Source organism: Melospiza georgiana, chromosome 28, assembly GCF_028018845.1.
Source record: "Melospiza georgiana isolate bMelGeo1 chromosome 28, bMelGeo1.pri, whole genome shotgun sequence".
Lineage (NCBI taxonomy): Eukaryota > Metazoa > Chordata > Aves > Passeriformes > Passerellidae > Melospiza > Melospiza georgiana.
The window spans coordinates 1,553,352-1,577,617 of record NC_080457.1 but is presented as its reverse complement, the minus strand read 5'-3'; the positions used below and the strand labels follow the sequence as shown (position 1 = coordinate 1,577,617).

The window sequence follows — 24,266 nt, the reverse complement described above, 5'->3', positions numbered from 1 at the left end:
CTGGATCGCCCGTAGGGGACAGACAGCAGGAACGGAGCGGGCAGGAACGGCAGCAGCCTCAAGGCTGCACCCCCAGAGGGACCCCCAGAGCCAGAGCACCCCGGGGAACCAGCACACCCTCACTCATGGTGGGGTTTGCAGCACCCTCTGCCCCCGGCCACCCACGGGAGCTTGGAGCATCCTGGCGCTCGGAGTGGCTGGTGGCACCTGGGGTTGCCGTGAGCAGAGGCTCAGGTGTAAGAGCCTCTGTTGGGGTGCAGGGCTGCTCCCCCAGCCCTTCTCTTGGGCACTGGAGTCTGCTGTCACCCACACAGAAACCCTGAGTAAAAGCACTCGAAGTCCCAGCTGAGACCCCCACCAACATCCTCATTCCCTTCTCCCTGCCCAGCAGAGACTTGTGCTGCGGGACACAAACCCCAGGACACGGGGACCCGCCACTGCCACCACAGCATGATTCAGCAGAACTGAAACCCCACCGCAGCCCCAGAGCCCTGACACAGCAGCAGCAAAGTCCGGGGCAGAGTCCCAGAGCCACCACCCCGAGCAGAGGGAGGTGAGGCACAGGATATGGGGCATGGGGTGTGTTGCTACCAGAGGAGTCGCTGTCACTATCCAGCCTCCACTGGGGCTTTATCTCTGCTTGGAAAATGCTTTATGGCAGAGTCATCTGCTAATGCCATAAAAGCCACCATAAACAAAACCTTCAGCCACCAGGCTGTGCCATGGCTGGGATAGGCTGGGCAGAGCAGAGGGAGAACTCCCCCCATCTAAAGCCCAGCTGAGACCCTTGGAAAATCCACAGATTGATTCAGATTTGGGGATTCATCCTTTAGGATACTTGGCAAGACATAAAGGTTCGCCCTGATGAGAGCAGCACTGTGTAACCCAATACCAAATAGGTTTAGAAATGTTTATAAACATGTGTCCAGCTGAACTATCTCAACTTCCAGCAGACAAGGAAAGAGAGCAGCCCTTAAGCCTTCAGGACTGAACGGAGGTGGATCTTGTCCCATCCATACAGCAGGAACAATGGCAGTGTTTGCTGAGGGGCTGTGGTGGCAGCCAATCCAGGGACAAATGAGCTGCTTCACTGCTGAGTTCCTCTTACCAGGAAGCAGCAGCCATTTATAACGAGCTCTTTAATTAAAGGCTCTGCCAGGGGCATAATGGCTTTATTAAATCTGCTTGAGCTTTCCCCAGGCTGGAGGTAATGAAATCCTTGTGGCACTGCTGGCATGGGGATGTGCCACTTAGGCACCAGAACCTGTGCAGGCTGTCCTGGCATGGACCTGCAGGTTGGGGGGATGCTTGAGAGCTCTTGGGCTGCCCAGGGCTGCCCAAGGCCTCTCAGGGATGCTCAAGGCTTCTCAGGGATGCTTAGAGGTGTTCAAGCATGCTCGGGTGTGCTTGGGACTGCCACAGATTCCTTCAGATCAGTGAGCTGAAGTGGCTCTGGAGATGCTGCTCCAGCTCCCCAGCTGTTGGGTGAGCTGGAATTCGTTCCAGGCTTGTCCTGGGCTGTCAAGGATCCAGGGATCAATAAGAGCATCATCAACTGATAACTCATGGAAAAACCAGCAGTTCTTGTCCTTGCCCAACTGTGCCTCCCACCTTGGCATGGGCGTCTTCCCTCTCTCCGCTACGGATTATTAAATTACCATTTTGCTGATCTAACTTCTTTTGGTTGGTTTCTTTCTTCTCCTTCCTAAATCAAATTCTTATTGCTAAGAAATGCTAATTTGCAAGATGCCTCCCCTGAGGACTGAGATTCAAGAGCCCAGCTGCCTTGGAGGAGCTGAGGTGCAGCCTGAAACAACCTCAAGCTGCTGCTGTTCCATGTGAAACCCCAAACCTGAGGCTAAATTAACCATTTTCCACTAAATATAAGAGAAATAATAACAGTCATGTTGGAAGGTTCAGTGGCTGCCAAGAGGGTGGCTGAAGGATGGCTTGGGATTAACATCAAAAGGGCTGATCTCCAGTTCCCCGGGAAGCTGTGAGGGCTGAAAAACAGGTAATTCCCAGCTGGGACAAAGCTTCCTCAAGAACCTGGATCCTTCCCAGGCTGCAAATCAGCTGGAAAAGACTCTGGTTCTCCTCCTGGCAGCAATTAAGCCACCCTGTCCTCCTCCTCCCCAGGAACACAACTCTGCTGCGTGGGGTGGGCGATACAATCAGCCCAGCGCAGCCCCTGCAGACACTTAATCTCCTTCAGGGGAGGCTGAAGGCAAGTTTATGGCCATTTTTTAATAGCAGCTTGGATAAACAGCGTCGATAACCCGTGCTGGGCTCCCAGAGGATGATTAATGCTCCAGGAACAGTCACGCTCGCTCGCCTCAGGGCTGGGATTGTTTTCATTTATTAAAGGTGGGGGGGGGAATAATGGACTTTGCCGTGTTTTATCGGGTTGATAGGTGCAGAGGGGAACACGTTGGCCTCTTTGCTCACCCTGTAACATGCCCAGCTCTGGCTGAGTGGCAAAGGTGGGGGATGGAGTGACGAAGGATGAGGGATAATGATGAAGGACAAAGAACGAAGGATGAGAGATGAAAGATGAGAAATTAAGGTGGAGGAAGGAGGAATTGAGGAGGACAGATGAAGGATGAGAGATGAAGAACCAGCAATGATTTCTCGCCAGGTTTTTACTTCTTGCCCTGAGACGTTCCTGACTGTGTGCCTGGCACTGTGCACATATCCTGCACTGTGCCTGGGGGCTCCCCAAGGGCTGAACTACTGGGGTTTCACATTTATTTAGGACCCTTCCAAAACATGGGAATCATTTAGCAGCCTTGAGTCCGCCAGTGCCTTCAGCACACTGCACATTCATGGCCTTGCAGTGTCACAGCACATCCTCAGGACTCTCTTGGCAATGGGCACATCCCTGAGCTGCTGGCACTGGTCCCAGTCTGGGAATGAGGCTGAGGAGCTCTGATGGTGAAAACCACATGTGTGTCCCTTTCCCACTGCCCCCCAGCCCCACCGAGCTGGGGAGAACACACGGTCCCTCTCGGGCTGCCCCGTGCAGCCAGCTGGGTCACATGTGTCCCCACACCTGCGCCAGGTCCGCTCTCCATGGGACAATGGACCCTTGTCCTAGGGCAGGAATGTGCTAGAAGGAGTTTTTATGGGGTGGAGTGGGAACTTGACACGATAAGGAGCTTTCTGCTGCGTTCTACTGAGTGTGCACTTTGAGTGATAGAGCAGCACCTGCTGTCGTGGGGCCAGGGTGAGCTCCCCCAGAGCTCACTGCCCCCCGTCCCCGCTCAGAGGGGACACACCAGGCTTTCAACACGCCTTAAATCCAGGAAAAAGCTGGAAACAGCCTCACAGTTATGCCAAAACTGCTCAGCAGAGACCTTTTGCACTCAGACAGCAGGAGCAAGGATTTCTGTGTCCTCTTGCCATTACAGTCCCCAAATCCAGGTGACATCAAGGGGCTCCACCAGCCCCAACACTCACTGGAATAGCTAAAAATTATCTTAGCCATCAGAGGTCTGAAATAAATGGTAAAAAGCCTGATTGCTTTGGACATTTCTTTTAGTTTTTTGGAAGGCTGAGGGGGGAAAAATCCATTTGTTTAGATGAAAAATTTGGACTGGAGGGGTGTTTTTTCCCCCTCTCCCTCATGACAGCATCACCACAGCTGGGAAAGCAGCTTAGCGAATTACACGCTATGATAATTGATTGAATTCATCAGTAAATAAAGCAGCCACCTCTAAACTCAGGGTCTGGAGAGGGAGGAAAATATCTCAATGCAGTGGTTTGTACCAACAGGTGCAGGAGTTGTCATGCCCATGAAACCACAGCCACCAGGAAAAGTGACACGCAGCACTGCACTCTGGGCTAAAAAAAGCTCCTTTTGGGTCTAAATACAGAAGGAATGATTTCTCTGCAAAAGGGAATCCTTTGTCTCACCTCCAGAAGCTCCTTGGTTCTTTAGAGAGATGGATCAGACAGAAGTTATGAAGCAACCTTGAACCCTTTAAGAAATGGCGGGATGGAGAAGCCAAAAATACGGTCTACAATAAAAGAAGGGGAAAATAATTTTGAGCATCCCCAGCCAGAGGCCTTAAGGCTGGGATATACACACATAAATCACCACATCTCCCCAGCCAGCACCAGGGCCATCCCCAAATTCCTGCTCCTTTGCTCCACCACACCTGCTTACCGTCTCCCATCACACCACCATCATGGACACCTTGCAGCCCCCTTAAGAAACATTTACCATCAGAACTCCTTATTTATTTCTTCTGGGAATTCTGGGCTGCACCAGCACTGCTGGCTGTGGGCAGGGAGATTTTGCAGGTCTGGCAAGCCAAGGAACTGACCCAAAATGCTGAGAGCAAGTCATGCTCCTTCATGTGTGAGGCACGGCCGCGGTGTCACGGCCGATGCGCTGCGGTGACACCGCGGCCATGGCACACGTGTCCTGTCACACGTGCCCCGGGGAGGGGGAAGGAAAGGTCTCCACGGAGTGATGACGGCGATGCAAACTGATGGGAAGCACCCTCTGGGCCAGGGCAGCTGCTGGGGACATCCATCACGTCCAGCCCACGTCCTCTCGAGCAGTTCCGCATCCGTCTCCCTGGCAACGCATTTTTCACATTCTTCGCTATCTCCTGCCCCTCTGGTCTGTGGTGCTGGCAGCGCTGGGTGCCCTGCAGGCTGGGAGCTGATGGATGCCCATCACTCACCCCAGCACCCCTGAGAGGGGTGGGGACAGCAGGGACTGGTCCCAGTGCTCCACAGAATGCCCACAGGTGACTCAGAGCCCATGCTTGGTGGGAGCACAGAATGGATTTGGGGCAGCACAGAGGTGGCAACGAGCATCTGACAGCTTGCAGGCGTCTCACCTGCCTTCCTGGACCAACACAACCTGCCAGTGCTCTCCTACATGTGGGATATCTTTCTGTCTGATGCAGCTGGAGTTTTACAAGATAGAGTGACACAGAGCCATGGGCATCCCTGGAGATCCAGCCGTGGAGAGGAACTTTTTCTCCTGCACAATGTCCAGCAACAGCAGCCCTACTTGGACCAGCCTTGGAAGACAGCCTTGTATAAAAGGATGGAGCACTACCCTTCTCCTGAAGGATCATCCGTTGGACACATCAGCCTTGGAAAAAAGCCTCAAATGCTGTGATTCCTGGATACCAGTGACATTGCACTGACTGTTTTGGCCTCACTGATCTCCTGAAGCCCCCACTGGTGCCAGAGGCTGCACCAGGACCCAGGGCCGGGAAAACCCCTCCCTGGTGCGGCTGGGAACAGAGGCTGCAGGGGGACAGGAAATCTCCATTCACTGGCCCTTGGTCTCCAGCCAAATTGGACCCAAACCAACCTTTTTTTTTTTTTTTCCAACTTCCCAGTAAACTGGACTTTCCAGAAAACTATGGCTGGTGAGGAAAGGGGTCAGCAAGGGGGGCTGGAGGCAGATGCTGACTCTGCCACCAGCTCTGCAATGCCCAGGCTCACAGGTGGTGCTGGTGCAGGGGGGATTCCTGGTCAGGGGGATAAAGGGTTTTCGTGTGCCCACATCAGCCTGTGCAGGTGGAGGGTGCAAGAACAGGGTGTGAAGTTGTGATTTTTGGTGTGAGGTTTAATAGACATCAGAGGGTTGCAGTCTTCTAAGTTTTGTTTGTTTTTTAATGGCTGTGCACACCCCATAGGATGCCCAGTGCTGACAGGAGGACGTGTCCCTTTTCTAGTGGCCACACTGTCTCCATGGAGTCACCCCACTTACTCCTTCAAGGGTCCATGATGGTGCCCAGCTGCTCTGCAGCTCCCATCAGGGATAAAAGGTCAAGGGATTTCCCTCTGTTCCCTCCTAGAAAAAGCTCTCTCTTGGCAGGTGTTCACTATTGTGTCTATGGGGTGTTTGCTCCAACAAGGAGTCGTGAGGTCAGGCAACCCAGGGTCTAAGTTCAGCCCAGGCACCATTCCCAGGGCTGAGGCCAGACCCTGGGGAAAAGGGATTTAGTTGAGTAAATAGAAAACAAAACAAAACAAAGGAGCTATCGAGCCCATCAACACAGGTCTGGTTTTCATTTTGAAGGAACTTTTTGTTACTCGTTTGCCATCAGCCTCCAAGTCCAAAACGCTCGGTGTGATGTGATGTGATGTGCTCCTTCACGAGCAGGAGGAATACTCTGTTTTGTTGAAAAATGAGGTTCTGTTGGGAAGGGGGTCCCTTTGGCAGGAAGAAGTGCGAGACAGACCTCGGCTGTGTCCCACAGGAACAGTTTCCCTCCTGTGCTTGCCCTTGCAGCCCCCGCAGGTGCTCAGGGTGCTGCCGAGGGGCGTGTGCCGTGTGATGCAGGTGAGAGGAGTCCTGCTAAGGACCACTTGACTTCTGCTAAGCACCACTGCGCCAAATCAGGAGGGAACTGGGACCCTGCAGGGATGGAGCTGCATCTCACCCACCCCATCCACCCCAGCCTTTCTCCTCTCTCTTTTTTCTGCCTTTCCCTGGATTCTCCTCCATCTCCTTCCCTCCCTCCTATCCCAGCCCCTTCCCCTTCCCTCCCGGCACTGCCAGGAGCCAAAAGGACTTTGCCCCCCGAGGCAGCGTTCTCCTTCGCGCAAGCCTCGGAGCCGCCGGAGGGAGAGCGGAACACTCGGCTCTTATCTGCGAGGGGAGGCAGGCTCGGTGGGCAGGGTTTGCGCGAAAGCTGCCGGCTTATAAGCAGCCGGCGGCGGAGGCAAAGCCGTCTCGGAAGGCACCGAACGGGGCCCCTCGGTGCCGCGCTCCGGCCGCGATGCCCGCGGCGCCGGCGCTGCTGCTCTGGCTGAGCCTCGCAGGTGCCCTTGGCTCCGACCTCGGGCCCCTCCAGTACAACAGCACCGAGCAAGGGGCCGCCGCTTTCGCCTCAGACTACAACCGCACGGCCGAGACCGTCCTCTTCAAAAGCGTCTCGGCCAGCTGGAATTACAACACCGACCTGACGGCCGAGAACGCCGCTCTGCAGGTGGGTGGCGGGACGGGGGCGATGCCGCCGCGGCGGGGTCCCCAGCGCGGGGTTTGGGGGGGCTGGGGCACGGCGGAGGCATTGGTGGGGTTCCCTTCCTCCCGGCGGGTTTCTGTCTCGGCACCTCGGGGTGGCGAACCGAGGGTGGGAGTTGTGGTCCAGGAGCTGCAGGGGTTTGCCCCAAATTGGCTTTCAGAGAGACTCTGCCCCAGAATGACAGCTCTGGTCCCAGAGCAGAGTCAAGGTTATTTTTGGAGGTGATTCCCTGCTCCCAGCACCTTCCACTTTCCCCCTTCCCAGAACTGGGCCAGGTGTCAGATGTCCCTGTCCCTGCCTGGTGTCGCCACATTCCAGTGCCGAGGGTTTTAGTTTGGGGCGGACAGCAGGAGCCCAAAGTGCACACAAGCAGCTGGGTGGCATCGGGACTGAGCCTGCCACCTCTTGTCCCTGTGCCCCTAGCCCACGGGGACAAACACAGAGGTGGGAAAGCACTCCAGGCTGTAGGGAATTAGACATCAGCCCAGATTAGTGCAGGAGGAACCTCTGCAGGGAGCAATGCTGTGCGCATCCCTCAGGCTGCTGTGTGTTCTGTGAGTTTGGATGTGTCTGGGGTGTATGAAGTGGGGCAGGGAGCAGCCCTGGGTCTGCTCTCGGTCAGGTGAGCTCCAGCCCAGCCCAGCCCGGGCAGTGGCAGTGCCTGGACAGGCTGCAGTGGTTTCCCCAGTCCCAGCTGTGCTCAGGGAGCTGCTGGTGGCCCCAGCACGGGGTCAGGGACAAGCCACAGCTCAGGGCACACCTGCCAGTGCTACAGAGGCACAAGGGCAGTGCAGCCCATAGGTGTGTTTGTCCAGCCCAGTGTCACACAGGGGCTGGCACACAGAGCCCTGAACCCTCCAGATGCCGTGGGGACGGGAGCACAGTGTGTCCTGTGCAGGAAGGAAATGCATCTTCCTGTGCAGGGGAAAGATCACTGCCAGGTCTGGGCACTGCCAATTTGGCAGGACACTCAAGAGGGCCCAGGTGCCCCCTCAGCCTTTTTTTGTCAAGCTGACGTGATGTCTGGGCAGGCATCCAGCTCTAGCTGCAGATGTGGTGGGGCGAGGGACCTTGGGGCAGAGCAGGAACATCCCAGCTACACTGAGCCCATCATTAAGGCCAGGAGAGCTCCTTGCACGGACTTCTCTCAGAAGGTGTTTCCAGAGCAGCTTTCCCCCCTTTATGTGCTATTAAATGTTTGAGGATCATGTCCAGGAGCTCCCTGCAATGTCAAGGCTCCTAAGCCAGAACAGGTAGAGGAGGGGATCCGAACCCCTGAGATCAGCCCATGGTGGGGCAGCAGGGAGGTGTGCTGGGATGGGGAGTCACTGGATCCTAAAGGAATAACAGCTGGCCAGCAGGACCCAAAAGGCTGAATTTGGGGGATCTGGGGGAGCATTGGGCCAGCAAACCCTGCTCATCCATAACACAAGAGGGGCTGAGCCAGGCCACCAGGGCATGGGCAGCTCTGGGGCCTGCCACAAAAGGGGACCCTGTGACAAAGGGACATGAGAGGCAGGAGATCAGAGGTAGGGATGGACAGACAGACAGATGTACCATCATTCACAAGTTGGGATTCTGGGCAAGAGGCTGGCAATGGGGCCTGGGAGCTGCTCATGTTTGGGTGCAGAATGCCTGGGCCAAGGCAGTCCCAGTGCCCTGAGCTGCGTCCTGAGCCTTCACTGTGCTCCCAGCAGGGAGGCACTGGGGCAAGCTTTGAAGCTGTGGGTGCCAAGGGGCTCCTGAGCCCCCACAGAGAGCGCCCAGATACAGGAGGAAGGGCCAGGATTGCTGGGCATGGCCACGGCAAGGGGCTCTCAGGCAGCACCAGTGGCCTCAGCTCACTCCACCAGAGCTGTCAGGAGGGTTTAGGGCACGATTTGCCTGAACAAACACAGGTGCCTGTTCAAGGACAAAACAAAACACAGCTGAACTCTGCTTCCTCCAGCTCTGCACGGGGCCTGGGAAGGGGTAAAGGCATCTCCTGTTGAGAGGGGTGGTGCGAGAGCAGGGTGTCTGTGGGGCTGGCGTGTTGGGGGATTGATGCCAGTGACGCTGTGGGCACTGGGATGTCCAAGGGAAGCAGTGAGGGGTAGCCAGGGGCACCTGGCACTGTTGGCATTCCCACCCCTGTGTCCCACAGCTGTGTGGGTATCTGCCTCCAACTCTGCCACACCACAACTCCCTTCCTTCCCTGCTGCCTGCTGAGGGAATGTGAAGATTAAAATAAAACAAACCAGGCGTGTTGGATCCAGGCTAAAAATGCCACAAGTCACAGCTAATGAGCTCCATAAATCACACCAGGATGGCACATGGACACTGACCAGGCACTCTGCACCACCTCACTCCCCCTGCACAGGGCCAGGACGCTCTGAAAAGATTGCAGCTTCCCAAGAATACAGCTGACACTGATCAGGCTGGGATACAAACACCTGCAATGCACCCCATCCCAAAAGCAGGGCCACAGCCCCAGCTCCCTAAATAACACCCCACAGTGTTGTTTGAGCAGCTTACAGGCAGCCCATGGCCCCAGGAAGGGAGATCAGGGCTAGCAGGAGTTGGGTGGCAGAGAGACACCCAAAACTGGGGATTCAGAGCAAATGGGTGAACACCAGATGTGGCATTTAGGGTGCAGGCGGCGAATTGAGGAATGTAGAGAAATAGAAATGTACAGACATAGTGGGGACATACAGGAAAGAGAAAGGTGGATGTGGCACCTTTATAGTTCTCTTTTGGACTTCTGTGAAAGTGAGAAACAGCAGGATTGGAAATAAAAATAAGCCAGACCTCAGAGCTCCTTCCAAAAGCAGGGTCCAGCAGATGTCAAAGGCAGCCCAGGAGCACCCAGACACCCTGACTGCATGGCCTGGACGCCCAATCCCAGCAATCCCATCCCTTATGAGACCCTGGAGCTCCTCCTAAACACCCTCACAGGCCACCCATGGGTGCTCATGGAGAGCTCCACGGGGGAGCAGGGGCTGCAGACACAGATGGAAGCTGCTGTCTCTATCCATGGGTGCCAAGGGCTGGGGACAGCCCTGCCTGTCACCTCTGACTCCCACAAACCCTCATGGCTTTGCCCTGGCTCCCAAACCATCTCCTGGGTGTTGGCACCTCCCAGGGCTGGTCCTGAGCCCCCACGTCCCCTCTCACCATGCAGGTGGCAGCATCGCTGGAGGAGCAGAACTTCACGGAGATATGGGGGAAGAAAGCCAAGGATCTCTATGGCAAAAACTGGAGTAACTTCAGTGACCCCCAGCTGAGGAAAATCATCGGATCAATCCAGACCTTGGGACCCTCCAACCTGCCCCTGGAGATGAGAGAGCAGGTAGGCAAGGTGTTGGAGGAGCCCTGGGCGAGGGTGGGGTGCTGTGAAATGCCCCAGGGGGATTTCTCACAAGCATCCAGACTCCACTGCTGGCCTGTTGCGTTTTGGAGGGTGTCACTGGCCTTACACACTGATGGAGGAGGAGATGGGGTGCTATCTCCAGGGGATGCAGGATGCCTTCTGGCCCTATTAGCCAGCCCTAACCTTATCTTAGAGCTGTCCCAGCAGGAACTGGAGATTTCCTGCTTACACAGAGCAGTCTTGGGCATCGCCTGGAGACCAGCCAGGCTGTCCCAACCCCTCTGGGCTCATCAGGTGTGCAGCCCACTGAAAAGAAGGGCTGATGCAGCCACCCAGCTCCTGAGCTCCCCATGAGACAAAGTCTGCTGTGCCTTGGTGGCACTGTTCCATGCCAAGGATATCAGGACATCCTGAGCTTTCAGGGCAGTTTATCTGAATTTTGATTTCCGTGCATGAAAATATTGCCCAGGCTGAAGCTGGCAGGCACTCTGCTCTACATGAGCACAGGACAGGCCCTTCCATCCTGACCCACAGCTCCCTGAGAGCCATTCCCAGCCAAGCCCTGGCAAAGCCTCGTGATGCAATCCCTTCCGGAGAGCTGTCAGCCCCAGTTCCTTCCAGGAAACCCATCCCTGCCTCCTCCAGACAACAGACAGCATCACGTCTCCTCCCTGCTCATCAGTCATGTCTCTCCCATCCCTGGGCAGCTCCATCCCACAGCCACCACTGTCCCCGTCCCCATCCCCTCTGCACTGATGGAGCAGAGGAATGGGAGTGGAGAGAGGGACAGAGCAGAGGAATTTCCTTCCCTGACAGTGGGCTTCCCAGGAATGTTCCAGGAAACCTCCTGTTGCTATTGTTTGCTGCTGTTGCAGTTCACAGGAATAAACCCCCCTCATCCTCTGGCTTTTCTTCTCCTGTTTTTTTTTTTTTAACCCATTTAGATAAACAGCTTGTGCCGTGGCCCCACTGACAAACAGCTTTATAAACAGCCCCTCTCTGGAGCATGGATTGTCTGTCCCAAAGAGCCTCCCTGCTCCCACCACGCCAAAACCCCGAGTGATAACACGCTTATCTCACCAAAAATGTGCTGTATAAACACACCAATCCTTCCCCACATCCGTATGGACACACACGCTGCAGAGCAGGGAGATCCTGAAGGGCTGCTCCTGTCCCCTGGCACCCCCTTTCCTCTCAGCGTTCTTTTCCTTTCCCACAGTACAACACCATCTTGAGTGACATGGACAAAATCTACTCCACGGCCAAGGTGTGCCTGCCCAATGGCACCTGCTGGGATCTGGAGCCAGGTATGGTCCCTGTCCCCTTGATCCTCTCAGCTGCTGGGCACCCCATGGCCAGGACTTTGTCCAGGTCCCCACATCCTTGGTGGGTTTGGGTTCCACCCACGTTAATCAGAATTGTCCCATTGTGAGGATGGGCACTTGTCGCCCTGTTTTTTTAAGTTCTTCTAAGCCTTCTGATGTTTACATTCTTGTAATGAACTTTCTCACACACTTGATGTAAATAATTTATAGTTTTGCATTCTTTTATAAAAGAAGAGAAATTTAATAAACTGTTAGTTTGACCAGTGTCGTTGGAGAGGTGGCACTTTCACCCTTCAATCCACTGTCACTTTTGGAAGTCTCTAAATGCTGAAGTCAGAATTAGACTTCCCGCTTTTTTTCCCTTAGAAAATCCAGTGCCCACATTTTTCTGTTTCGTGTCCTGGAGTGACAGGCACTGGGGTCTGGCACGGTGGTGGTGGTGGCACCTCTGCAGAGCCACTGTCCCTTTTGGAAATCTACAAATGTTGAAGTCAGAATTAAACTTCCCTCTTTTTTCCCTTAGAAAACCCAGTGCCCACATTTTTCTGTTTCCTGTCCTAGAGTGACAGGCACTGGGGTCTGGCACGGTGGTGGTGGTGGCACCTCTGCAGAGCTGTGCCTCCCTCTCCAGCAATCTGAAAAATATCCGAAAAATAGGAGGGCTCCGCTTCCTTACGTTCTCCTTGTCCCCTCTGTCCCAGACCTGTCGGACATCATGGCCACGTCCCGCAGCTACAAGAAGCTGCTGTTTGCCTGGGAGGGCTGGCACAACGCCGCGGGCAACCCGCTGCGCCCCAAGTACCAGGAGTTCGTGCAGCTCAGCAACGCCGCCTACGCCAAGGATGGTACAAACCAAGGGGGTCCCCAAACAGGGCGTGATCAGGGAGCTGGGGTGGAAATTGGAACTGGGACATTGGGATGCAGCCGGGCATCCAGCTTCTATTTCCCAAGTATCAACGGTTTAGGGGAAAAGGGGAAAATCCTGCTGCTAGTCCCCGGTCGCGCCTTTTGGGGGTGGGTAGTGGGGGCAGCGTTTGGGGGTCTGGACACAGAGGTTCTCCCTGTGTCCCTGGTAGGATTCGATGACACAGGCAGCTACTGGCGCTCCTGGTACGACTCAGACACCTTTGAGAGGGACCTGGAGCACCTCTACAACCAGCTGGAGCCGCTCTACCTCAACCTGCACGCCTTCGTCCGGAGGAAGCTGTACGACCGCTATGGGCCCAAGTACATCAACCTGAAGGGTCCCATCCCTGCTCACCTCCTGGGTAAGAGATGAGCCTCCCCCAGCCTGTGCCCAGAGGGGCACACACAAGGCCAGAGAGGTCCCACTTATCACTGTGTTTCTCTTCTGACCTGCCACCAGCTCTGCTCCAGCTGTTTTCTCTTTTCAGGGAACATGTGGGCTCAGCAGTGGAACAACATCTATGACCTGATGATCCCCTACCCTGAGAAGCCCAACCTTGATGTCACGAGCACCATGGTGCAGCAGGTGATGGGCTGAGGGACTCATTGGAGGGACCAGGGAGAAAAAGCGGGAGGTGTTGCCAGGGCTGGCCCATGACAGTGACCCCATGGGAGTCATTTCTCATACTTGTATAGGGGACAGCAGAAAATCCATGTCTGGGAGGGGAAGGGACAAAGAAATACTCCATATCTGGCTATGACCAAAGAGGCAGCAGGTGGACAAAAGTGGGCAGTGCACTGGGACTGCTGCCAGTCCCCAGGCTGGGGGCTGCATTGCTGCATTCACACCATCACACAGCTTCAAGCCCTTCTTGGGCATAAGCCCTGCTCCCTTCTCCTGCCCCTGCTGAGCTCCAGCACCATTGCTCGGTGCTTTTTAGCAATGTTCACACCAGTTCTGGGGCTGGGCCTCCCCATCACAGAGAGAGGGGCAGGACCTCAGTCCTGGGGAGCAATTCACCCCCTTCCCACAGTCCTGGAGCCCTGGAGGCAAAGCCCAGGGCACAGGCAGCCCCTTCCTCAGCCATAACCCATCGCTTGCTTCCCACCAGGGCTGGAATGCCACCCACATGTTCCGGGTCTCGGAGGAGTTCTTCACCTCCCTGGGGCTCCTGGAGATGCCCCCCGAATTCTGGGAGTTTTCCATGCTGGAAAAGCCGACAGATGGGCGGGAGGTGGTGTGCCATGCCTCGGCCTGGGACTTCTACAACCGCAAGGACTTCAGGTCTGTGGGGGTATGCGGGGACCCAGGGCTACAGGGCAAGACCCTCTCCTATCCCTGTTGGTGGTCACCCTTTTGGGTACCCCTCCCACCCTTTTGGGTACCCTCCCACCCTTTTGGGTACCCCAGCCTGGCCATGCACCCCAGTGTGGCATTTTCTGAGGTGAGGTCTGGAGTGGCAATGCTGCCCTGCCGTCCCCTCCACTTCCCCTCACCCTGTGGGGTGCTGCCACCCTCTCTGGGACTGTGGGGAGTCCTTCCCATCAAAGGGGTGCACAGGCAGCTCAGGGGTCCCTCACTGGGCTCAGGCAGTGCTGTTTTCACAGGATCAAGCAGTGCACAACGGTGACCATGGAGCAGCTGTTCACGGTGCACCACGAGATGGGCCACATCCAGTACTACCTGCAGTACAAGGACCAGCCCGTGTCCTTCCGCAGCGGGGCCAACCCTGGCTTCCACGAGGCCATCGGGGATGTCCTGTCCCTCTCTGTCTCCACCCCCAGCCACCTCAAGAAAATCGGTCTCCTCAGCAATGCTACTGAGGATGAAGGTATGGCAGCCACTCTGGGGAGCTGGGTGGCCTGGCACTGCCTGTGGCACTGGGAAGGGTTTGGGACATGCCAGGGTGGGTTGCAGTCTGGCAATGCAGCCCAGAACTGCCACAACCCTTTCTCATCTCCATGGGTCCATGCACAGCCCCCTCCTGTCTCCATGGGTCCATGTAGAGCCCTTCTTGGCTCCATACTCTTCACCCCTGAGGCAGGAGTGATGCTCTCCAGAGCTCGTCCGTGCCTTTCCCTTCACCAAAAGAGCCCAAACTGGAAAACAACATTTTTGTGCTTGGCCGGCTTTGACCTTTCTAGCATTCCTCCCTGCCCAAGGAGCATCCACCAGTGGAGCTGCTGCTGTGGCTCTGGGGAGGTGGCACCGAGCACGCACGTGCACAGTCACGAGGGCAGGCAGAGGGTGACGTGTCCAGCTGCCAGCCAGCACAGCAGGGCACGACTTGTCGCTGCAGGCACTGCCCAGCTCATCAAGAGCCTCTTCCTCCCACTGACATCCCTCAGCCAACGCATCAAATCAGATGGTGGCAGAAGAAATTGAGCACTCCCAGACCTGCCCCAGGCGCTGCTTGGCGGAGGAGGGACAGTCCTGGGATCCTCCTGCCGTGTCATTAAATACGTTTTACGACAAGAAAGACATCACAGCAGCCAAGAGCATCGGGCCAGTGCTGCACAAACACAGCGAGGCAGATGGTCTCTGCCTCAAGCCATTGCTACCCGGCTTGCCAGCCCCTGGCAGCCCGGCTGCCATGGTGGAGGCAGCCAACAGCCCCTCAGGGCAGTGCTGCCAACCCTTCCCTGACCCCACAGCTTCAGCTGGGTCTCCAGCAGGTCCTTCTCCAAACTTCCTTCCCTGGGTTTCCTTGAGGGGGAGAACAGATGTCACCATCCCCTGTGCTCCTCATGGTACGGTGGTGGCGGTCCTAGAGTTGACTCTGGTTCTGGGTCTGAACCATCAGAGCCTCTGCAGTGGTGTGACTGCAGAACAAACTCCCCCAAAGCCGCTCATCCTGAGGCCCCAGGGTGGAAGTGTGAAGATTTACACTCACCAAAGACCTTCTAGCTCCGAGAGCTGGGCTAAGGACAAGGGAACACCATATTTGTCATTGTCATTGTCCCCACTCAGTAAAAGGCACGTGTAACTGTATTTATAGAAACCTCCTGTGTCCTACAAAACCTTCTCTAGGAAAAAGGTTGGAAGTTGAGATGCTGTGCCCATTTCTCATCCAGATCTACCCGCCCTCTTGCCCACTAAAATTCTAGTGCCTGTAGTGCTGTCTATGCAGAATCCTTTCCAGCCTGGTTCAGGCTCTGTTTCCTGCAGAGAGCAACATCAACTACCTGCTGAAGATGGCCCTGGAGAAGATTGCCTTCCTACCCTTTGGCTACCTCATCGACCAGTGGCGCTGGAACGTGTTCAGTGGCCGCACGCCGCCGAGCCGCTACAACTACGACTGGTGGTACCTGAGGTGGGGACAGCCACCAACTGGGGACGTGGCTGTGGGAGCTGGGCGTGTGCAAGGAAGGGAGGCAGGAAAGAGGAAAGAAAAAGCGTAAAAGTAGCCATGGAAATGGTGGGAGAACAGTGGATGGATGGATGGATGGATGATGGATGGATGGATGGATATACATGGAATCATGCTCTAACTGTGCAGATATCTTCAGCACCGTGCCAAGCCTTCCCCCATCCTTTGACTAGATTCTTCTGACCCTTTATTATTCCCATGCTCATGTTGCCCACAGAACCAAATACCAGGGCATCTGCGCCCCGATTTCAAGGAATGAGAGCAACTTTGACCCTGGAGCAAAGTACCACATCCCAGGGAACACTCCTTACATCAGGTAGAGGAAATGTGGGTAAGGGAACCAAGGTTTGGGGTGCAATGGGTGGGGTATGACCTCTGTGAGCAGGGACTGTCATGTGCTGCTCCTGCTCAAGACATAGAGATCTCCCAACACTTGGACCACAAATGTTGGGGTTGAGCTCTTGGACTTGTCTGCTTCCCTTTGTCCCCAGTTCTGACCTTCATGGGCTTCCTTGGCAGGTACTTTGTGAGCTTCATCCTCCAGTTCCAGTTTCACAAGGCACTGTGCCAGGCCGCCAACCACACCGGCCCCCTGCACACCTGTGACATCTACAGGTCCAAAGAGGCTGGAGACAAACTCAGGTGGGGACAGCAGAGGAGGGTCAGGAAAATCGCCATGGGCAGATGTGTGCTGATGGAAACTGATGGTGTGCAAAGGAAGGAAGGAAAAGTGAACTGGAGAAATAGCTTTGCAGATGGATGGATGGATGGAAATATGTGGAAGCACTGGGGTGGGGTGAGTGGTCCTCACCACCAGAGTGTGGCTATTGTTCCAGCCATGAGCTCCCACCTAGAGGCCACTAAAGCACAGTTGGCTCCTGTTGATTCCCTGGGTGTTAAATGCATGAGTGTGTGACAAGGAATCCTCAGTTCCCACACTGGGGACAGGTGGTGGCTTCCAGGGCAGTTCCAGGTTCATATCCCATCCTGGAACAGCATTTTCAACCCTTAAGATGCTGAGATGATATCACTGCTTCTCTCCCATCCATCCTCTGGCCTCATGCTGGCTCTTGCTGTTCTGCTCCTCCACAGGGAAGTGTTGAAAGTTGGATCCTCTAAGTCGTGGCAGGAAATCCTCTTTAATCTCACTGGCTCGGGTCAGATGGACGCTGGACCCCTTCTGGAGTATTTCAGCCCTGTCACCAAGTGGCTTCAGGAGCAGAACAACAAGACCAACGAGGTGCTGGGCTGGCCTGAGTTTGACTGGCGTCCCCCTGTCCCTGAAGGCTACCCTGAAGGCATTGGTAAGGCTGCAGCTCCATCCTGGCTTTGGGGAGGGCCAGGAAGAAGTCCTCCAAGGGACATCATTAATGCACAGGCAGAAGCAGAGGAAGGTCTCTGCTGTGGGTGGGGTGTTCCCCCTATCAGGAATAGAGGAATAACCAGCTCCAGTGAAGTCCCATGGGGTGTTGCTTCCCAGGAGGCAGGTGCCATTGTCTGAGGCTGTGTGGTGGTGTCATCAGTCATGGTGTGAAGAGTTTCTCTTCTTAATTGTATCCTTTGTGCTCATGTGGGAGAGCCTAGAGCATGCAACTTATCCTATTGTCCCATCTTCTGTCCGGTGGACACCCCAGCTGGGCACCTCTTCCCCCAGTTCTTAGCTCAGCCTGCTCCCAAGTTGTGGCATCCTTCAGTGGACCTGCAGTTCTGGGAAAAGCTCCTCCATAGTGCTCTTGCAACTCTCCTGACCTTTCTCATGTCTTCCCCCATTTATTTCCTCCTCTAGACAAAATAGCAGATGAGGCACAAGCCAAAGAGTTCCTGTCCGAGTACAACAGCACAGCTGAGGAAGTGTGGAATGCCTACACCGAGGCCTCCTGGGTCTACAACACCAACATTACTGACCACAACAAGGAGATCATGGTATGGGAACGACCCTGGGGCTGTGCATGGGAACGACCCTGGGGCTGTGCAGGGAGAGCCAGCAGCCTGGCTCCCTGTGCAGGGAGGGCAGGTGGTACCCAGGGCACGCTTCACAGAAGCTCTGAAAACCAGGGCAGCCTCTGCCCCTTGTAAAGGGAAAACATTCTCACCCTTTTCCTTGAAAACCCTCATCATCCCATGAGGTGCCCACAAAGGGGAAGGTGTCAGTTGTGGGATGCCAGGTGGTGCTTCTAGCAGTGGCCTGTGTCTTCTCCCTGAAGTAACTCTTCTTCTCCCATTGTAGCTGGAGAAGAACTTGGCCATGTCCAAGCACACCCTGGAGTACGGCATGAGGGCCAGGCGGTTCGACACCTCCGATTTCCAGGACCAAAGTGTCACCCGCATCCTCAAGAAGCTGAGTGTCATTGAGAGGGCAGCCTTACCTGAGGATGAGCTGAAGGAGGTGAGTGGCAAGGGGACAGAGCAAGAGAGGGTGTCCCTTGCCATCACCTTGTGTGAAGACAAAAGTTTCTCTCAAACTTTAAGAAATGCCACTGAGCAGCCACCATCTGCCTTGAAGAAGGTGATATCTTGGTACCTTCTACACAAAGCCAAAGTCCTTGTCTTCAGGGTTTCCCACCCAAAGGTTGCCTATCCCAGGCTGCAGCAGGGCCTGGATTTTTGGGTGACAATAGCACATTGCTTGTTGGCCCCAGGGCCTCTTGTATGGACTCAGTGTTGCCTCTGTTGGGGTCACACTTGATCTTGGAAGGGACCAGAGTGAAACACCCAAAAACCTCAATGGGCTGGGACACCCTCCAATATATCCAATATCAGGAGCAAGGATAACCACTTTACACACTCTGATTTCCTTTGCAGTATAACACCCTGCTCTCAGACATGGAGACCACCTACAGCGTGGCCAAGGTCTGCAGAGAGAACAAAACCTGTCACCCACTGGATCCTGGTAAGATCTAACAGGGTGTCCTGTGGGGCATCAGAAGGGAGGGAATTTTTTAAGTGGGGGCACGAAGAAAGGCCACGAAGGGTTCTTTCACCTTCTCTGTGATGGCCCCTGAGCAACACGGTACAGAACCATTGCACCTGCTCAGCCCATCCAACAGCATCTCAGTGGCTTTGTTGTTCTCTTTCAGACCTCACAAACATAATGGCCACCTGTCGGGACTACGATGAGCTCCTCTTTGCCTGGAAGGGCTGGCGGGACGCTTCTGGGAAGAAGATGAGGAACAACTACAAGCGATATGTGGAGCTGAGCAACAAGGCAGCCGTGCTCAATGGTCAGTGCCCTGCTCCCCTGGAGCCCACCACGGCCCTCTTCACCCAACTGGGGGTCACAATCCCAAGGGTGTGGAGGTCTCACTAACTCCCAGATCTACTCTCACTTTCTTGGAGTGTCTGAACAGCAAGACAGAGTCTTGCCCAAGAAGAAGAGTCTGACAGCCTCTGCTCTTGCCCTACCACAGGCTACACGGACAACGGGGCCTACTGGAGATCCCTGTATGAGACACCCACCTTTGAGGAAGATCTGGAGAGGCTGTACCTGCAGCTGCAGCCCCTGTACCTCAACCTGCATGCTTATGTACGGCGAGCCCTCTACAAAAATTATGGTGCAGAGCACATCAACCTGAAGGGTCCCATCCCTGCCCATCTGCTGGGTAAGGGCTCTCCTTGAGCAAAGCTGCTTCTCCCACCAGGTGTGGCTGTCTCTGTGCTGTGCCAAGGGTTAACACTGGTCTCTGTCCAGCTCTGGCTGAAGGGAAAAGTCCCCTGGGATGGGGATAGAGGACAATCTGCCCCAGGGAAGGGCAGCATGCTCAGCATGATTTGACTTCTCTTGCATGGATGGGCTCCTGCCTGCATTGCCCTCTTGCAGACAGGGCAGGGACCAGGCAGGGTGATCCACCTGTGCAGGAGGAGGGAGTAACTGGTTGTTCTCCTCTCCCTGTCACCCTCCTGACCTGTGTCATCCTTCTGTGCTCCCCAGGCAACATGTGGGCTCAGTCATGGTCCAACATTTTCGACCTGGTGGTACCTTTCCCAGATGCCACCAAGGTGGACGCCACCCCGGCCATGAAAAACCAGGTCAGTGCTTTTCTAGGCTGCTCTGGGGAAGTCCCTTGGGACCCAGCAATCTTTGGCTGTTGCCACCACCCATGCTGCCAAATGCTCTAATGCTGCTAAAAAAATCCATGCCTCATCTGTATTCTCCCTACCTCTATATGCCAAGACCTGGATCCAAGTCTAGCTGACTCCAGGAGATTCCCCTGCCCAGAACAAGGTTATCCCTGTCCTCCCATCCTTCCACATTGCCCCTCAGCGGGTCTCTGCTCTTTCCCCAGGGCTGGACACCCAAGAGAATGTTTGAGGAGTCAGACCGTTTCTTCACCTCTCTGGGCCTCATCCCGATGCCACAGGAGTTCTGGAACAAGTCCATGATTGAGAAGCCATCAGATGGGCGGGAGGTGGTGTGCCACGCCTCAGCCTGGGATTTCTACAACCGCAAGGACTTCAGGTGCCCCTGGGGAGCAGGAGGTGCCCACTGCTGCTGTGGTGCTGGGGCTGAAAGGGTCTTGGTAGGATAAGGGCAGGTGGGCTGATGCCACCGCAGTGTGGCTGTGGCACTTCTCTTGGTAGCCAAGATGCTGGTAGGAGTCCCCATGGTGGATGGAGGGCAATCCATGCCTGCCCTGCCCTGTCCTGGAGAATGGAAAAGCTGATGAGCAGGGACAGGGAATGGGCAGCAGGAGATGCAGGAGGAGGAAGAGCCCAACCCAGTGGAGTAGGACCAGCCTGGCATGGCATCAGATGTGGGGAGGAGGCATATAGAAAGGAAAAACAGCTCAAGGGGATCTGATGGTTCCTGGAGGTTTTCATGGCACCATTTCCCTCCCTTTTCCCCCAACCCCTGTGTCCTGGTCCAGGATCAAGCAGTGCACCGTGGTGAACATGGACGACCTCATCACAGTGCACCACGAGATGGGCCACGTCCAGTACTTCCTGCAGTACAAGGACCAGCCCGTCTCCTTCCGTGACGGGGCCAACCCTGGCTTCCACGAGGCTGTTGGGGATGTCATGGCCTTGTCTGTCTCCACCCCCAAACACCTCCACAGCATCAATCTGCTGGACCAGGTCATGGAAAACGAAGGTGAGCTGGAGGGCCGCAATGTGCAATTGGAGAGCAAATGTGGGGATGCTGATGGGAACAGCTGGAAATGCACATGGTCAGGAGGGGCTGGGCAAGGCTGAAGGGCTCAGGGACACACACATGGTGGCTTTGCATGAATGGAGGGGACAGGAGCTGTTGGGGACACCCAGTTCTGGGGCAGAATGACCCACGGAGGGAGGAGAGGTGGGTACAGCACTGACTTGCTCACATCTTCGTGCCCTGGGCAGAAAGTGATATTAACTACCTGATGAGCATCGCCCTGGACAAAATTGCCTTCCTGCCCTTCGGGTACCTCATGGACCAGTGGCGCTGGAAGGTGTTTGATGGGCGGATCAAGGAGGATGAGTACAACAAGGAGTGGTGGAACCTCAGGTAGGATTGAATTCAGACTCCTCTCTGAAACAAGGCTGTCATCCCACTGGGTGTTTTCTCCCTGTGGTCCAGCCGACTGCAATGGGAATGATGAGATGCACAGCCCCTCCCTCTGTCCTCACACCCACTCTGTTCCTTCCCACTTTGCCCCATCTCCTCCTCCCCAGCTGGCCTGACTCTCCCTCTCTCACACAGGATGAAGTACCAGGGCTTGTGCCCACCAGCACTGAGGTCTGAAGATGACTTTGACCCCGGGGCAAAGTTTCACATTCCTGCCAACGTCCCTTACATTAGGTGAGCCAGCAGGGCTGGGGCACGAGGGACACCACCTGGACATAGAAGCAGGATGCCCAGGTCAGATGCCAGCAATGACACCTTTCTCCATGGCTGGTGGTATCATCCTGCACGGGCTGGGCAGCTCCAGAGACCCTAAGAAGTCTGAATTTAGGGCAATTTCTCCCTATCCAAGGAAGACGAGCTCATCCATTCCAACAAACATAAAACACATTATGGGAGAAATGGCCTCAGCAGGTTGAGCTGAGCTGGAGAAGGTGTAGCTCCAAAACCACTGATGCTCCTCCAGACTGGGAGGGTGCAGCCAGAGAATGAGGGGAGCCACATCCTCTGTTGCACAGGCACAAGCAGGGTCCATTCCCATCTCTCCATCCCTCTCCACCAGGTACTTTGTCAGCTTTGTGATCCAGTTCCAGTTCCACCAGGCACTCTGCAATGCAGCTGGCCACAACGGTCCCCTGCACACCTGTGACATCTACCAGTCCAAGGAGGCTGGGAAGATCTTGGGGTAGGTGTGTGGGCATGGTAAAGCCAAGGCAAAAATATCCCCAAATGCAGGACAGGAGGCAGCAGAGCCCCTGCTCATCCCTCCCATCCCATACCTGGGGGGACACCCTGGGCTGGGCGCTGGGGCTGTGATTGCAAAGGCAGCCACTAGATGGTAGCTAGGCCCCTGACAGGGGGAAGGCTCCCTCCTCCTCCTCCTCCTCCTCCCAGCTCCCAGTTCCTTAGGGAAAACAACCCCCTTGCTTCAAGCAAAGCACCTGCAAAATTAACTCTTTCACCCAGGGACTGCTCAGCATCAGGCTGGTTTCACAGGAGGTTTTTAACCCGTGCAAAGCCCTCTTTCCCCCACAGACAAATGTCCTTCCCTGTGCTCCAGGCTGGCAGCCCTATGGTTCTGGGGGCTCAGACTGTACCCAGGGATGCTGACACCAAGAGCCCCAAGGGAAAGGGAGGTGCTGGCAGCCAAGAGGGTGATGGGGAACGCACTGGAGCTGATTTCTCCTGCCACAGGGATGCCTTGAAGCTGGGCTTCAGCAAGCCATGGCCCGAAGCCATGCAGCTCATCACAGGACAGCCCAACATGTCAGCAGAGGCCCTGATGAGCTACTTCAAGCCACTCATGACGTGGCTGGAGAAAGAGAACCAGAAGAACGGGGAGGTCCTGGGCTGGCCCGAGTACAGCTGGACTCCTTACACAGGTATGCAGGGCTCAGCCAAGCACAGCAGGCCCACGGCTGGCCAGGGCTCAGCCCTCACCAGGGGCAGAATGAAATGGAGCTCTCTTGGTGCCGCTTGGCCATCCCAAAAACCTCAGGGTGTTTGGATACTTCTCCTTGATTCCTCGTGGAGCTGAGGCCAAAGGGCATCCAAGAGACCAGAAAGGTGGCCCAACATACCACAGCCCAGAGCCCTCAGCAACAACCATGTCTCTCTTTTCTCTCTTTTCCAGCCCAGCAAGATGACTCCAGCAAAACTGATTTCCTGGGAATGTCCCTGACCCAAAGTCAAGCCACAGCTGGGGGCTGGGTCCTGCTCGCCCTGGCACTCCTCTTCCTGATCACCACCATCTTCTTCGGTGTCAAGTTCTTCTTAGTCAGGGGAAAGGCCTTCACATCCATCTCAGAAATGGAACTGAAATAAGGCAGAGCCACCAGCAGGGCAACAGACAGGGTGTAAGCATGGGCACTTGGCCAGGCTGGCAGCCATGCCATGGGCACACTTGCCAAGGAAGCCATGGGTTTCCACAACCCAGGATTACTCTCTCCTATCAGGTCAGACATTCCTTTCCACTATGCAAGAGCCAGAGCAGAGAAGAGCTATTTATTTGCCAATGTCTGAATCAGGGGAAAGAGAAGTTGAGGCTCCGGCAGGCACGGAGCCGTCACAAGCTGCCCCTGTGCCCAGGGCTGGAGCTGGTCCAGCCTGGTCACCCACCAGCCAAATCTGACCTGTGGGCAAAGCCACAGAGACCTGAGTGACAGAGGGCAGTTTGGGGAGGGATGGAGCACATCCTGGTTTGCCTGCTACCAGGCTGTTCGCTTGCATGGATGAAAAATAAACCTGTGTCTCGTACCCCTTGGAGCAGCAGCTCGGCTTCTTCTTGCAGGTGAAAGATGAGCATCCCTTTGCAGCACCTCCATCCTCCCCTGAACCGCGGCTCCGTCAGAGCTGACAGCTCGTGGGTTCCCGTGCCTCAGGGAGGGGCTGAATCAGGGCCAGGCATCCCCAAGGTCCAGACACGAGCTGTTTAAAGGGCTGGGGGCCACCAGGCTGGAGCTCAGCGCTGCTGTGACTCCAGCAGCAGTGCCACGCTTACGTAAGGGCCGGGGAGGGGGTTCCAAGGTCAGCGATCGCCTCCTGCCCTCCAGCTCCTGATTATCTTGGGATCAGCCGTGCTTTGAGGCCCACCCGTGCCCCCCCTGTCCTCCCCATCCCCGGCCTCGTCTTTCTTCTGCTTCTGTAAATAAAACTTCCTATTTGTTCTGCAGTGATTAGGCGCAAAACTAATCCCAGGCCGGGGATTATTGCAGC

The 24,266-nt window shown here is 55.6% G+C and overlaps 1 protein-coding gene across 1 annotated transcript; it reads left to right on the top strand.

The window, feature by feature from the left end:
- Positions 1-6,663: 6,663 nt before the first annotated feature.
- Positions 6,664-23,800, top strand: ACE (angiotensin I converting enzyme). Its single transcript, XM_058041617.1, has 25 exons — positions 6,664-6,965; positions 10,162-10,329; positions 11,570-11,657; positions 12,377-12,520; positions 12,752-12,943; positions 13,070-13,167; positions 13,694-13,866; positions 14,190-14,413; positions 15,751-15,895; positions 16,170-16,268; positions 16,472-16,594; positions 17,045-17,256; positions 17,739-17,875; positions 18,180-18,338; positions 18,755-18,842; positions 19,030-19,173; positions 19,360-19,551; positions 19,881-19,978; positions 20,236-20,408; positions 20,818-21,041; positions 21,290-21,434; positions 21,630-21,728; positions 22,114-22,236; positions 22,746-22,933; positions 23,185-23,800. The coding sequence occupies exons 1-25, from the start codon at positions 6,756-6,758 to the stop codon at positions 23,373-23,375; spliced, it is 3,837 nt and encodes a 1,278-aa protein (XP_057897600.1). The 5' UTR covers positions 6,664-6,755; the 3' UTR covers positions 23,376-23,800.
- The last annotated feature ends 466 nt before the right edge of the window (positions 23,801-24,266 follow it).